General features: G+C 40.5%; 1 protein-coding gene and 1 long non-coding RNA gene across 2 annotated transcripts in view; one reads left to right on the top strand and one right to left on the bottom strand.

Moving 5' to 3' along the window:
* Positions 1-4,264, bottom strand: part of LOC115031310 — a 14,908-nt gene extending 10,644 nt beyond the window's left edge. The window contains exons 1-3 of the long non-coding RNA XR_003836930.1: positions 3,920-4,264; positions 3,517-3,632; positions 30-157 (exon numbers count right to left, since the gene is read on the bottom strand). This is a non-coding gene — a long non-coding RNA (uncharacterized LOC115031310). The remainder of the gene's footprint in view (positions 1-29; positions 158-3,516; positions 3,633-3,919) is intronic.
* Adamts9 (ADAM metallopeptidase with thrombospondin type 1 motif 9) overlaps positions 1-12,216 on the top strand; it is a 170,842-nt gene that overhangs the window by 110,684 nt on the left and 47,942 nt on the right. The window contains exon 26 of the mRNA XM_029478238.1: positions 8,295-8,462. Coding sequence (XP_029334098.1) covers positions 8,295-8,462 — 168 coding nt within the window. The remainder of the gene's footprint in view (positions 1-8,294; positions 8,463-12,216) is intronic.

Genomic DNA, 12,216 nt, shown 5'->3' with positions numbered 1-12,216 from the left:
GTCCATTTCTCAGACGCTTCTTTACTTACCTTTGAAACATGAAGATTAAGGATTTTGGAGCCTGTGTCTTACCCACAACCCTCTTCTTCTTCCAGCTGCTTACATAAACACTTTTATGGCAGGCAGCGTAGGCCCTTACACCATTCTCATGCCTTTCCTGAAAAACACGAACAGTTTATAAATAGCCTACTGGGTAGCCTTTAGAAGGATAGACAAGCTACAGACCTGGGCAGTGGCCTTGGGCAGTCACAGGGTACATTAAGGAGAATCAGGCCTGGTGATAAGATATGCCTCATACTGCATAAGCAGTATTTANCCAGCATGGAATTCATCAGATACCAAATTTGCAGATTTTCATGGGNTTTGTGTCTCTCTTGATGAGGAGAAAAACTGTAACAATCACATTCTTGCAGAATCAAATGGATAGCAGTTTGGATTTTCACAGATTGTCTGAGTTCATGTACTGGTGTTATTAGTGCTAAAATACATGTTTCTATCTAATTATGAACGATTTACACTGTGAGGGAAGGTGAGAGAGGGGAAGCTAGAGAGCCCTGTGCCTCCTAATTCTTGAGGNGCTTGTTGAGTCAAAGGCACTAGCCCTTGATTTCAATACTGACAAATGTTTTGAAGTATAGCCCAATANTTGACATATGAATCATAGTTCTTTTCCTTAGATCTTTTAGCATTTAGCATGCTCAGAGCAATGGGGTAGGATGAGGCTAAGAACAGATATATGGCCCAGTGCCCTATCCAGCTGGGATGATTGTGACCACCATATCAGCTTTCTGCTGTGTGGTTGCCTGGCAACCTCAGGCTTTCTGGGATCCTTTTCATACTAATAAATACCAGGGTGGTCCTAGACATAAATAGCCATCAAGCAAGCTCATTGACACTNACTTTACACCCTGAAATCACAGCCCTTACTTCCTATTGAAATTCTCACGTTTCCTGTTCCGTAGTTTGGTTCTTGACCAAGGGAAGTGACCACTTGCATGTGAGCAGAGCACAGAAGGGGGTGAATATGTATTTAGTGGTAGTTGTTACTGATGCTAATGTACCTAGGAAACTTGAAGTAGCCACATCTGAGAGCCCAGGGAAGAACAGACGTGTTGACAGAGNTGGAAAGGATAAGCAAGAGTGTTGAGCAGAAAAGACGCATGGCACTCAAGTATGGTGCCCATCTTTTCTTACTTTGGTGAAAAGAGTCCGTATTAAATAGGGGATAGCATAGAGAAGAGCAAAGAGTATTAGCAAAGGTGTCTTCAGCATGTCTGCTCTGCAGATTTCTCTGCACTCTTTAGAAAAGAAAGTGCTTCACTGGCACGTGCTGTCACCCAACTGGAACTTTGCCAAAGTCCCATCTTCACCAGTCAGCATTTCCTAGAATTTTCATTGTAGGATCCCTAAGTTGACAAATATTTTTTTTAAATTTCTGAGTTTGAGGCCAGCCAGGTCTACAGAGTGAGTTCCAGGACAGCCAGAGCTATACAGAGAATCCCTGTCTCGAAAAAGCCACAAAAAAAAAAAAAAAGCTACCTCTTTGTTGGCCTATTTGGAGATATACTAGAAGATGCCATTGGATAGAAAACCCTTGTGGTGATAGAATATCCATGTTATTTTTTATGTTGTCTGCCCAAAATATGAAGTTTTGTATGCATATCTCCTTTAGTTGCCACATAACTGCATTGCTCCGATTGTCTCATCTTAACAGAGAACAAATCTAAGCCAAGAGAAGTTATGCGTCCCCCAACAGCTCAGTGTTAAGATAGCAGTTATGATTCAAACCCCCAGTAGCATGTTGGAGCAAGGTGAATCACTTACAAACAGCTGTTCCTTTTTTTACCTTCCATAAACAGCTGCCTCTTGGACTCTCTTTACTGGCTTCATGGGCTCTCTCTTACTGGAAGTCCCTCAAAGTCATAAGAGCATAATATCTGCTTGAATTCACTCTTTTCTGCCCATTAGGCTAGCTGTAGATAACATGTCCAACTGGTAAANCCAAGAGTGGATGCCTGGTTAACCATGGGTCTGGACAGCATGCAGAATCCTTAGAACCTTCAGTGTGACTGGCGCCACATGATTTCCTCTTCTGGTGCTNAAAACTATATGTGTGCCTTTCTTTCTGCATGACTTTAACCGTGTCATCTAGTGTCTTCTCAAGCCTTGAGCCTGAAATTAATAGGTGGACTAGATAATCTTTGTGATGGCTCACAATTCAATTATTTGAGAAATTGACCTATAACTCATAGCCTGCAGCCTTCCATTCATAACTGTNCCAAGATCCATTCATCAGTCAACAGAAATGATAATTCACTGCAGGGCATTAGGCAGGCACCTAAGGGTTAATATACCTCAAAAATGACAAAGAGAGAAGCAGGGTANGTTTTCAGCAATGTGGGCTTTTATTTATGTGATTGTATCTATTCTTTACAATGCCTTCCCTTTCCAAAGTGTAGAAGAGGCTGTAAAAAGGCATTGATATCAGAACTATTAGCACTGCCNAGCCACTCTTCCTTTTAGGAGGCTGAATGAGATGAGGACTCTGAAAGAGTCTTGGAAGGCATTTCTCTGTGACCCTTGCTTCTAGGTATTCTCATAGGNAGGTAGACTGAATATTACCCAGCTTACCCAGCTCTTTATCTAGTCTAAGGATTAACATGCTGATCATGGAGTTAGTTAAAACCTAACTCTGCTACTTCCCAGTTTTGTGACCCTGGGTAAGTAATGTCACTCTTAGGCCCTCAGCTCNTTCCTTTATGTAAAGGGCCCCTAATAATACGTGAGCCACTGTTTCTTTGGGATTAAAGGAGAAATGCTAATGTATTTTAGTCCAGTGCCTGGTTCATATTAACAATTAATTAAGAGATGCCTAATCTAGTGGTTAGTCATTATGGTCAAAGTTCCTCTTTGGGTAGCCTCTTTTGAATCTTCACTTTGGTCAGATTAGTTCAGCACTAGAACTGAGAGATTCTGAGGGGCTCTTTCTTTATATAGTATGTAGTTTATGGTGCTATTCTATGATGGCTGTAGCTTATGTGTGTTTGTTTCATACGTATGTTTTGACTAGCTATAGTGTACAGAGAAATAAATAAATATATGCTAACTGGAGCTACATCTACTGTCTTTTTCCATCATCCANGTGGTTCTCTAGGCCTACCATTCATCAGTATTTTAAACTGGNACCCCAGGTCTATAGCCTTGTATTTACATTGTTTTTCATGGTCCTTTTGCCTTCCCGAGTGTTGTGACACTTGTGCCCTGTTCATTTCATGTGTCCCTGTATTGGCAAAGACAGGCCTGAGCCTTGCAAATGGCCTTGCATCCTCTCTGATGGCATACTTTCCGGGTGACATTTAACTTTATTTTGTTAAAGGCAAAATGAAAGAAGAATCCAGAAAAGCTTCTTGTTTGAAATTAATGNTTTAGGTATCATTTGCAAATTCTGTAGAATCANAAGAGAAAGACTTTGAGAAGTAATAAATACAGTGTCTAAATAGAGCTCCATCNACCTACCTCAGTATGATGTTAGCCATCTGACTGCCAGATTCATTTAGAAGAATCTCTCTTTTTTGCTAATAGGCCCCAGTACATGACATTCTCTTGGACTTTCAATCCTTGTTATTTTCTACCTGCAAGTAATCAATCCTGGGCTTAGAAGTGTATGCTAGTTGATCAGGATTCCTCACTACACATTTCACATAAACACAACCTCATCTGTCGAGATTACACATCATCTAGGCAGACACTGGACAAGGGCTGTCATCTTAGACCACCCACTAACACACATCTTTCAGACATCTGGTACAGTTCGACCAGTCCTGGCCCACATTCTTCCAGAGCTAGAAGCTTCAAGTCCCACCAAGATGCTTCCTACTAGCCGTATTTCATGAGCACACCTGCCCCCTCCTCTTCTTACCTCCGTATTCCCCTCTTCTTCCTTCTGAGTTCNNTGTGATGCACTTGCTAAGTCCATACAGAACTCCATCATCATAGAGATGTCCATATCCTCAGCAGTGCCACAGCCCAGAGAACTCATTCCCTCTCGCTATTGAATCCTTCTCCATCAGACATATAAACCAGGGTTGTTTGCAGACTTCTTGATGGCTAAGGAAACATGACCCTTAGCACAAGTGAAAAGACAAATGCCAGGATCCTCCAAGACCAGGGCCACCAGACCACATCCATCCTCACGTCTAGAGCTACTTCTCCAGAGAGCTTAAGCCTTTGGGGAGAAACTAAGAGCACACTGCCTTCATCTTGAGTTTCCTTCCCACCAGCTGAGTTGAAATGCAGGGATTTCACATTTTTAGACATTAGTGAGTGGAAAGCGTCAGCACTTCTGACCACAGCCCAGCTTCTAGCATGCCCTTTGAATGGCCTCACAGAAACAAAAGCTTGAAATCTCAGGCATTCCGACTGGCTGACCTTGGTGTTTCTAAGTATCAAGCAATGATAATGCTGTTTGGAGGCTTGCTTAAATTTGGGGTGGGGGTTGGAGCAAGGAAAAATCAGTCTCCTAACTATGTTGAGTCATTTCCCAAGAGAAAAAAAGTCAGTATTCCTGGCAAACTAGGAGGCTATTTCGGCTGCAAATGTAAGGAATTAAATGTTCCCAGGAGCAAGAACTTTGAGATCCATAGCCAATAAATAACAAGCACGAGATGACATACTAAGTATAAACACCGTGTGTTGGTGACGCAGGTTGATGTAAATGTCATTTTTTGCCCTAGAAAAGACGAAATGATCAGACAGAATTTTTCCTCAGAATGTAAGAGCTGGAACCTGTGTTTATTTGATTATCACAGTGACAGCTCCTTTACGAAGTCACACTAGACCCATTAGTGAGCCTGGTAGATTTGAGTATTTTTACCAACAGCTAATTTTCTTCAATGGTAATTTAGAAAACATTGAATGAAGAGTGTTTTGCTGTCAAATGAGATTTCGTGAGGATTTCCAAATCACTTTGAGATCTTAATAATCCCAGACAACTAACATGTGTGGTGAATCGTGCTAAAGTAGCAATTTTTTTTCTTTCACCACTTCTATTCAAATCCCATCCAAAGCAAATGCGCATGGAGATGAAGGGGGGCAGCTAATCTATATGTTGAAGGCGTCGTATTTAGAACTTAGTTTGTTCATCACTGGCTCATTGGCAATGACGTTAGTGGCAAACCTCGCATGAGTCACTGACAGCAAAATTCTTGATTACTTTTTTTTTTCACTGCACTGTCATTGTTCCCAGTAGAAGTATATCTTGCTTGTATTGGAGCAGCGTGTGTGAAACACAGTTCAAGGCTTTGTGGTTGCACTGTTTTACAGATAGCACGACTTATCTCCAGTAACAGCACCTATCTCTAGTATCAAAGTGTATTGGGAGGTTGCGATAGCTGAACTAGACAAGCTTTAAGGATGATAACCTCTTAGGGAAGTGTCTGGCACATAGTGAATGTGAGAACATTGAGGCTTTCCTAATTCTGACTCTATAGATCATTACCAACGTTTAGACCCTGTCTTCTGATGAGCCTGGCAGATTATTAACTCTCATGAACTCTCTTTGCCCGCTTCACATTGGGGCATAGCTTGTTTACAGTGTGCACACTGAAATGACTATTTCTAAGGATGTGTTTGCACTAAGTTCACCCATGTTTATTTGATGAGCATTAAAAAACGAGATTGTTTTTAAACTCTAGTCAAGCAAAGGTTACCACCTACTATTCATATGCTTTCTGTCAGACCCATTTCCTACAAATAAAAACACCCTTGACTCCCAGTGGTATTTTTNCTGACANTGGGTACCATCTTTAAAATTGAAANAATTATTATCATTATCTGTTCAGCTGCCCAAACCAGAAATCTGATTCTCATCTTTTGCCCTCTTCCCTTCATGCTACAGCTAACCCATAAGGTACTATCATTTTTATTTTTTTCCAAAAAGGTACAATCTTAACCTACCAACTTTCTCCACCCAAACCGTCTATCCCAGTGGTTCACCACCTTCCTAATGCTGTGACNCTTTCATACAGGTCCTCATGTTGTGATGACCCCAACCATAAAATCATTTTGGTTGCTACTTCATAACTATAATTTTGCTACTGCTNTGAATCATAATGTAAATGTATGATATGTGTGAAAGGGTCTCGACCCACAAAAAGATCACAACCTACGTGTTAAGAACCTCTGTTCTATATATTCATCCAAGCCACTGCCGCCACAGTGGCTCTTGCCAACACAAGTATGGTGGCTTTCTTTGTGGTTTCTTTCATTTCCAGTGACCCTGTATTCATATCTGGTACTTGGCTCNGTAGTCAAAGTAGAATTTTCAAAACAAAAATTAGACGATTCCTTGTCCCAAATTAAGTCTCCTCTAAGATTTCCCATAATGTGCCAAATATAATTCAGTCTCATATTTATGACCTTCAAGCTTGCCTGGTGTGGCTGAGTGGAACACTTCAGGGAGCCCTCTTTGAATCACTCCAGCTATTTGTTTCTTAGAATTCAACTCAGTGAATACTCATATGCAATATTTACTTTTGTCATCACTTGAGCAATATTAATTTCCATAACTGGTCTTTATGCCCCCTGANGTCAAGGACTATGTCAATTTTGTTATCACTGTGTCTCCCATGTGTCATATAATTCCTATCACATGGCATGTACACAATAGATGTTCGGTTCATTAAGCAAATGAACTTATCCCAAATTGTAATTATGACTTCATAGTTTCTTACTGAAGTAACGTTTTTAAAATGATTAATTAATCACTTACAATAGAGATTATCTTTGTGCAAGTCATTAGCTGTTCTCAGAGACTGGAATTCTAAGAACTTTATTGCAAAAAGCCTTTGAAAATTATATTAAGTACTCTGCATATACCCAAACATTGTAGGTTAATTGTTGCAGTTTTTGTTTAGAACAGACATTCCAACTAGGCTTCCTCTTTCCAAATTGTAAAATATTAAGATTTTCATAATGGCTACTCCAAATCATATATTCATGAATATTTCACATCTTAAAGTAAAAAGTTAAAGCCAAATGTACTAACATCCATATTTTAAATTCTCTACCAACTCTGGTTGAAAATTTTATAATGGTTTGCTTTTTAACAGAAAAACATTTTGGCACATTTATGAATGGCATAATTTTGAGGATTTCTGGTAATAATGATAACACTAGTATTAGGCTCCTTGTTTTACATGGAGTTGTTTGTCTATTAGGCATAAAAGGGCACTTTGGTAATTTAAACCAAAAAATAACAAAAGTTATTGGAGGGGGTGGGGATAAGAAACATGAAATCAAGAGAAATGTAATGTGAAATCTATTTTCATTAAGACTTTGCCTTTTATTCTCCATTCTTAAATTTACTCCCCCTCTAAAAAGCAAGACAATTTATATTGGGAAATAAAATGTCTTTAAAGATCTGAGCCATCAGTTTATGATGGCTGAGTAAAGACTCATAATTGCTAACGAAGCCTTGGATGTTGAATGTCTCAGTGCGTCCGTTGGGGCCAGCCTCTTGCCTGTTCTACAAGAAGCTGTCACATCAAATTCTTGTCCAGGCTCCGTGGGCACTTTGATTCCTAAACCTTTCTGAGAAACCTAATCTGAAATCAAAGTCAAGTTTCCTAGATGTGGTCAGACAGGGTCACATTTAAAACAGTCCAGTGAACCCACAGATCAAAGTTGAAAGGTAATGCCTCCCCCCTGAAGTTGGCACAGACTCACCNACCAGCTAACCTTTTCAGGGTTTTTTTTTCCTTGCCTCTTTCACCTCTTTCCAATGGGCTGGGAAAATGAGAACTTTTTTCCTTAAAGAGAGAGATGGAGAGTTTCCTTAAATACGATCTTGAAAAAGTTGAGCACAGTCATATGAAAATGCCCTTTCAGGAAGGAGATAGTTCATTGAAGATGTGTTTTTACTGGTTTGCAGCAGGATTTCCCTCAGTAAAAAGGCCATAGTAATTTCAGAATCAAGAGGCAGTTTTCAGATGAAATTGTCAGGATCTTCCCGTGCATCTCAATAAAGCAGCACGCCACACAGGGTGCTGCCATCGTGCTTCAATGCATGGGCTTTTTTATTCTATTGCCACCTTCCTTCCCTGTGAGGTTTTTAGCTATTCTCCAGAATGGCACTGGCAAAAAGCGGGTAATGGTAACTCTGAACTCTCATTAGACTTGATCTTATCGTCACATTACACATTTTCTTTCTTCCTTTTTTTAAAAATCAAAGTCACTGTGATTTAAAAAAAAACAAAACAAAACAACAACAACCTTGCCATTGCTTTATATTGCAGTGTTCTGTCTCTTGTGGTCGAGGGCATAAACATCGAAATGTTTACTGCTTGGCAAAAGATGGAAGCCATTTAGAGAGTGATAACTGTAAGCACCTTCCTAAGCCACATGGGCACAGAAGGTGCCGAGGAGGACGGTGCCCCAGATGGAAGGCTGGCGCATGGAGTCAGGTGAGCAACGCTTCTCTCCCATCTGCTTCCTTCTGTCCAGCCCCGGGGCCTGACACCAGCATATTCTCTTGTGTCTCTGCACTGTTCTCATTTTACAAACCGGGAGGAATCTTCACCAGGCAGGCTGGGTGGCCTTGGACAAATGACCTAGTCAACACAGTGTTGGTGCAGTTGTGANGCTGAGTCTCATATGGTGATAGGCGGCAGACATCTAATACAGAGTAAACCTCTGTATCTGGCTGCTGGCCCTATGGTCATCCTTTACCACTTACAAAGGCGTAGCTTAGCGTGCGTGGGATGAGCTGTTGTTACCTGATGGCAACCGAAGCTAAGTTTACATTGGAGATTCTTTCCTATCACATAGAGTACATAACAGAGATGACTTAGGGAAAAGGTTGTATATTTTGAATTTCCATTTCAGGGGATACTGGTTTGGCACCGCAGGGAAGGTTTGGCACCTGGTACAGCATGGTCTGTGGGTCAGGGGTTTTGGGGCACAGCTGTTCAAATCTTGCAGGTCAGGAAGGAGAGAGACAGAGCTAAAACCCAGCAGGACCAACCCTCAAAGGCAACCCCCAATGACCTATCTCCACTAGTTATAACTCCCACCCCACATCTGCTAACTAGTTTGAACCTGTGGGACAATTCACCTTCGAGCAATAACAATCGTCAATATGAAATACTGGCCAATATCTCTCTGCCTACTTGCTTGTTCACAACTGAGATGGGGAACATGAAGGAGATCTCTCTGTTTCTTTCATAGCTGTGAAACACTGGGTGGTTTGTTTCACCTTCTTGGGCCTATGTCATGCTGTTCTTAGGGGGATTTAATGTAATAATGAATGCCAAGCCCCTTGCTGGTGGGAGGGAGTTGAATTCAGTAGAGTCTCAAGTAATATTTTGTTTGGATGTGGGTGATGTATGCTTTAGATAGGGAAGAGGAACCCAGGACTCTAATAACAGTCTCCTGTTTAACTTGCAAAAGCTTGACAAACTAAAGTCCTTAGAGTCGGTTGCCTAGAACCCCACTGCTTGTATACTCCTTCACTGTGATTTAAGGCACTTGCTTGAAAGTAGAGAGGTTCAACTTCTTTTTAAAGCATTCTATTCTTTAAGCTGAGCTGATAAGATTCAGCAGGAGGTAGCCTGTCTTCTCATTCTCCCAGGCTGTGCGAGTCATGTCAATGACTCCCAAGGATCAGTGAAAGCAAGGCTTAAGGTTCATGGCCTCCAGAAGAATTCTTTCAGCTCTGGATGCAGCCATGTTAACACCAGGAGAGCTGAGTATTCTCCACTTTAATATTCCAGAGGAAAATCCCTCTAGAATCTGAATGCTGCTTAAACGTCCTCAACTGACATCAATGTTCTCAGTACCCACGTTCTACGTTTTTGTACAGAGCAGGACATCATTCCCCAGCACAGTGGCCTGTCCCTCTCGAGGCTTGTATCATAAAGAACCATCTGGGATTTGCTTGTTGGCTTTAATTTGGCAATCAAAGAATGTGTGCTCTGCCTTCCCCTGGCTTCTGTCGGGGATGGTGTTCAAGGCACTCTGTCACACTTGTCATCTTCTCTAATGGTTTCTAAGTGACCATTATCATCTCTTAACTTCCAGTCCTTTTGTTTTTGAAGCTATTCAGTTCATGCAAAGCCTGCAGCTAACNTTATTTAAGATGCCACGCTAATTAGGTTGTCCTCTTGTAGACTTTCATGCTCTGTTACTCTTTGCTATGGTCCTTGGCCTTTTCTTATCTATTTATCTAATGTGCTTCCCCCCAGAATAGTAAGGTCAGAGCATGTAAACGTCATACATCTTAAAGACCAATTTATTCACTGAAGAGATGCATAAAAGAGTCGTTTGCTCTTTACTGGGAGACATGAGCTGAGTTTTATTACAGTATCCAGGAGAAGTCTAAAATTGCTTATAAAGCTAGGATGTAAGGTCTAAAACCTGTTTTGTTTGTTTGTTTCTTTCTTTCTTTGTTTTACAAACATAGATTATTATCAAAACATCTCTGTAGAATAAAAGCACACCTGTTCCAAAACAGTCACTCAGAATTGATTTGCAGGGATAAATTGGGAAAGGAGACAAGACATGAAAATCCCTTGGGCCCCTGGTTGATGGAGAAAGACAGTCTGTGTCTGCATTCTTAAGGATTATTGACTCACTAATTAGCTGGTGNTAAATAAGAATATTCCTAAGGCCATGATATTGAGCAAAAGNAATGAATGCTCACTTGCTATAATATTTAAATTTCATATTTGACTATTCTGTTGTCCGGTAGTAGCTATATTCCAGTCATCTCCTCTTCCAGATATAAAGAATAATTGGTATGATTTTTCATCTTGTCAACATGTCTGGTGATTCTAGGATGCATTGAATGTTACCATAGGACTTTACCATCCTTAACAATCTCTCCCCAAAATGGAGTGTTTTGTGATGTAAAGTGGATGTTTCCTTTCCAGATCCTTTGAAATCTCAAAGCTGTAAAGGAAATTTACAAAAAAAACAAAACAAAACAAAACAAAACAAAAACAAAACAAAACAAAAACACCTCAGAAAAGTCTTAAAGGATTTCTTTTCCCCTCAAACATTCATGTGCAATCTGTTTGGATGATTTTGATCAAGAGCTAAGGGATGCTGATGAAATTTTAAGACAAAAATCACCACTGGGCTCTCAATTCAGCCTGATGCTATGAAGGCTCAGTAGTCCCCTGGGGCCAAAGCCTTGTGAGCTACAGTTAGCTAGGATTATGCTGATCTTCTAGAAAATCCCCTCCCGCAAGATGATCAGAAGAAAAACATATTGGGTTGAAAGGAATACTTCTTTACTCATTGGTCCTAAGTTCTGTCCATCGGTTCATTCCTTGCTCCTTCAGGCACTGCCCTTTTTTTTTTTTTTCGGTTTACCACCTGTGGGTGGGGTCAGGACAGGCCTTACAAACCATGGAACTCTCTCTATTGACTTTACTTCTTACTGATGTAACCTATAATAGAATTCATACAAGCCATGATGTCTCAGATTCATAAGATTTCATTTTTAAGTCATCTCTGTCGCAAACATAAAAATGGAACTGGCTGTTTACCCTCTGAACCACCTGCTGTCCTTGGTGTTGAAGGAAGGCAAACTGATTGTGGTGCTTTCTGCAGGAGGCTTTTCAAGTGTTTTCTGGAGAAAGTGGGAAAGATGTACCTTGTGCGCTTAGAGCCATTAAGGGGATGGTCCTAGGAGTTGCTTTAGTACTTTCTGGTCTCTTGGTTATTTGGGTTTTATTTGAGCCATGAATATTGATGGTGCATGGTTTGAATATAAACTTCTTACTCCAACTTTTTCTGGCATAGTATAAAACATTGTCTCACGGTAGTTCGGTATTTAAAAACTGGGAGCCAGGTTTTAATCTACTCCATAATGACTTTGCCGTATCTCCTTGCCAACTTTGATTTTGATTCACATTTTGTTCTTAGCTAAGGTAATTGTCTTTGTTCTTCGCTGTAGCTATGGAATGTCAATTGGAAAGGTTTATAAGGAAATAAAAACTTATTTTATAGAAGATGCTTAGCATACTNCTAATCACTCAACTGGAGGTAATTTTGTATCCCATGAGACAATTAGCAATGTCTGGAGATGGAGATGTCATATCTTGTACTGAGGGACCCATAACTGGGTTTAATAGGACAAAGGAAAATCATGTCCAAACTTCTACAGTGCACAGGACATCCCTGCAACAAAGAAGCACTTGGCTGAGACCTTTG

The sequence above is a fragment of the Mus caroli genome, chromosome 6, assembly GCF_900094665.2.
Source record: "Mus caroli chromosome 6, CAROLI_EIJ_v1.1, whole genome shotgun sequence".
Lineage (NCBI taxonomy): Eukaryota > Metazoa > Chordata > Mammalia > Rodentia > Muridae > Mus > Mus caroli.
Note: the sequence above shows the minus strand (reverse complement) of the source record. Positions and strands in the feature narration are given on the sequence as shown.